The sequence below is a fragment of the Opisthorchis viverrini genome (assembly GCF_000715545.1).
Source record: "Opisthorchis viverrini unplaced genomic scaffold opera_v5_15, whole genome shotgun sequence".
NCBI classification, from domain to species: Eukaryota; Metazoa; Platyhelminthes; class Trematoda; order Opisthorchiida; family Opisthorchiidae; genus Opisthorchis; species Opisthorchis viverrini.
This window is the reverse complement of record NW_008751671.1, coordinates 941,878-942,688: the sequence shown is the minus strand read 5'-3', so window position 1 is coordinate 942,688 and position 811 is coordinate 941,878. Positions and strand designations below refer to the sequence as shown.

The window sequence follows — 811 nt, the reverse complement described above, 5'->3', positions numbered from 1 at the left end:
TATCGATCTGAGCTAGCCCAACAACTCTCCACAGTAAAACAGTACTGTGGTGGCAGTGAACATGTGGATGAAGCGTGGCAAAATGTGAAAGAAGCTATACTAGCGGCGTTCAGTGCTGCCTGCCCGGCTTCTCCAATTCGACTACAAGACCACCGGATGACGTCGAGTTCGTTATCCATGATTGATGCCAGGAAAGCCATACCACCAGGCAACGAGTACGACGGCGCACGCAAATCCCTCAAACGCCAAATAGTGAAGAGTCTAAGGAAAGACCGAGAGCTCTGGTGGATATCGAAAGCTCGGGAGATGGAGGCTTTTGTTACGGGAAACAGCCGTGCCCTTTATCAACCGATACGATCGACTGGCCCTAGGAAAGCAACGGTCAGCGAAACGATGAGCGAAAACAATGGCTCGTTAATTCACTCGCAACAACGTCGAATAGGGAGATGGGCCGAACACTTCGAAGAGTAGTTCAGCTGGCCTCATGCAACACAGCCGGTGGAGATAATACATACGGGTGAATGGAATGTAAACCTTGATCGCCCTTCGGAAGAAGAAATAAGGTATGAAATAGCCGTACTGAAACGTGAGAAGGCACCAGGACCTGACGGTCTGTATCCACCCCTCTTCAAAGAAGGCGGAAATTCCCTGGTGACCCACCTGACAAAGCTTATTGGCACTATGTGGGACGAAGAGAAAGTGCCTGAAGAATGGGGCATGTCGACAACTATCCCTATCTTCAAAAAGGGTACGCGGACGCTATGCGAAAACCACCGTGGCATCAGCCTGTTAGCTGTGGCATCGAAGGTGC

The 811-nt window shown here is 50.6% G+C and overlaps 1 protein-coding gene across 1 annotated transcript in view; it reads left to right on the top strand.

Moving 5' to 3' along the window:
• The window catches only part of T265_12787 (hypothetical protein), a gene marked incomplete at both ends in the record, with an annotated part of 12,541 nt that overhangs the window by 7,157 nt on the left and 4,573 nt on the right, over positions 1 to 811 (top strand). Inside the window, 2 exon segments of the mRNA XM_009165487.1 lie at positions 35 to 467; positions 477 to 748. Coding sequence (XP_009163751.1) covers positions 35 to 467; positions 477 to 748 — 705 coding nt within the window.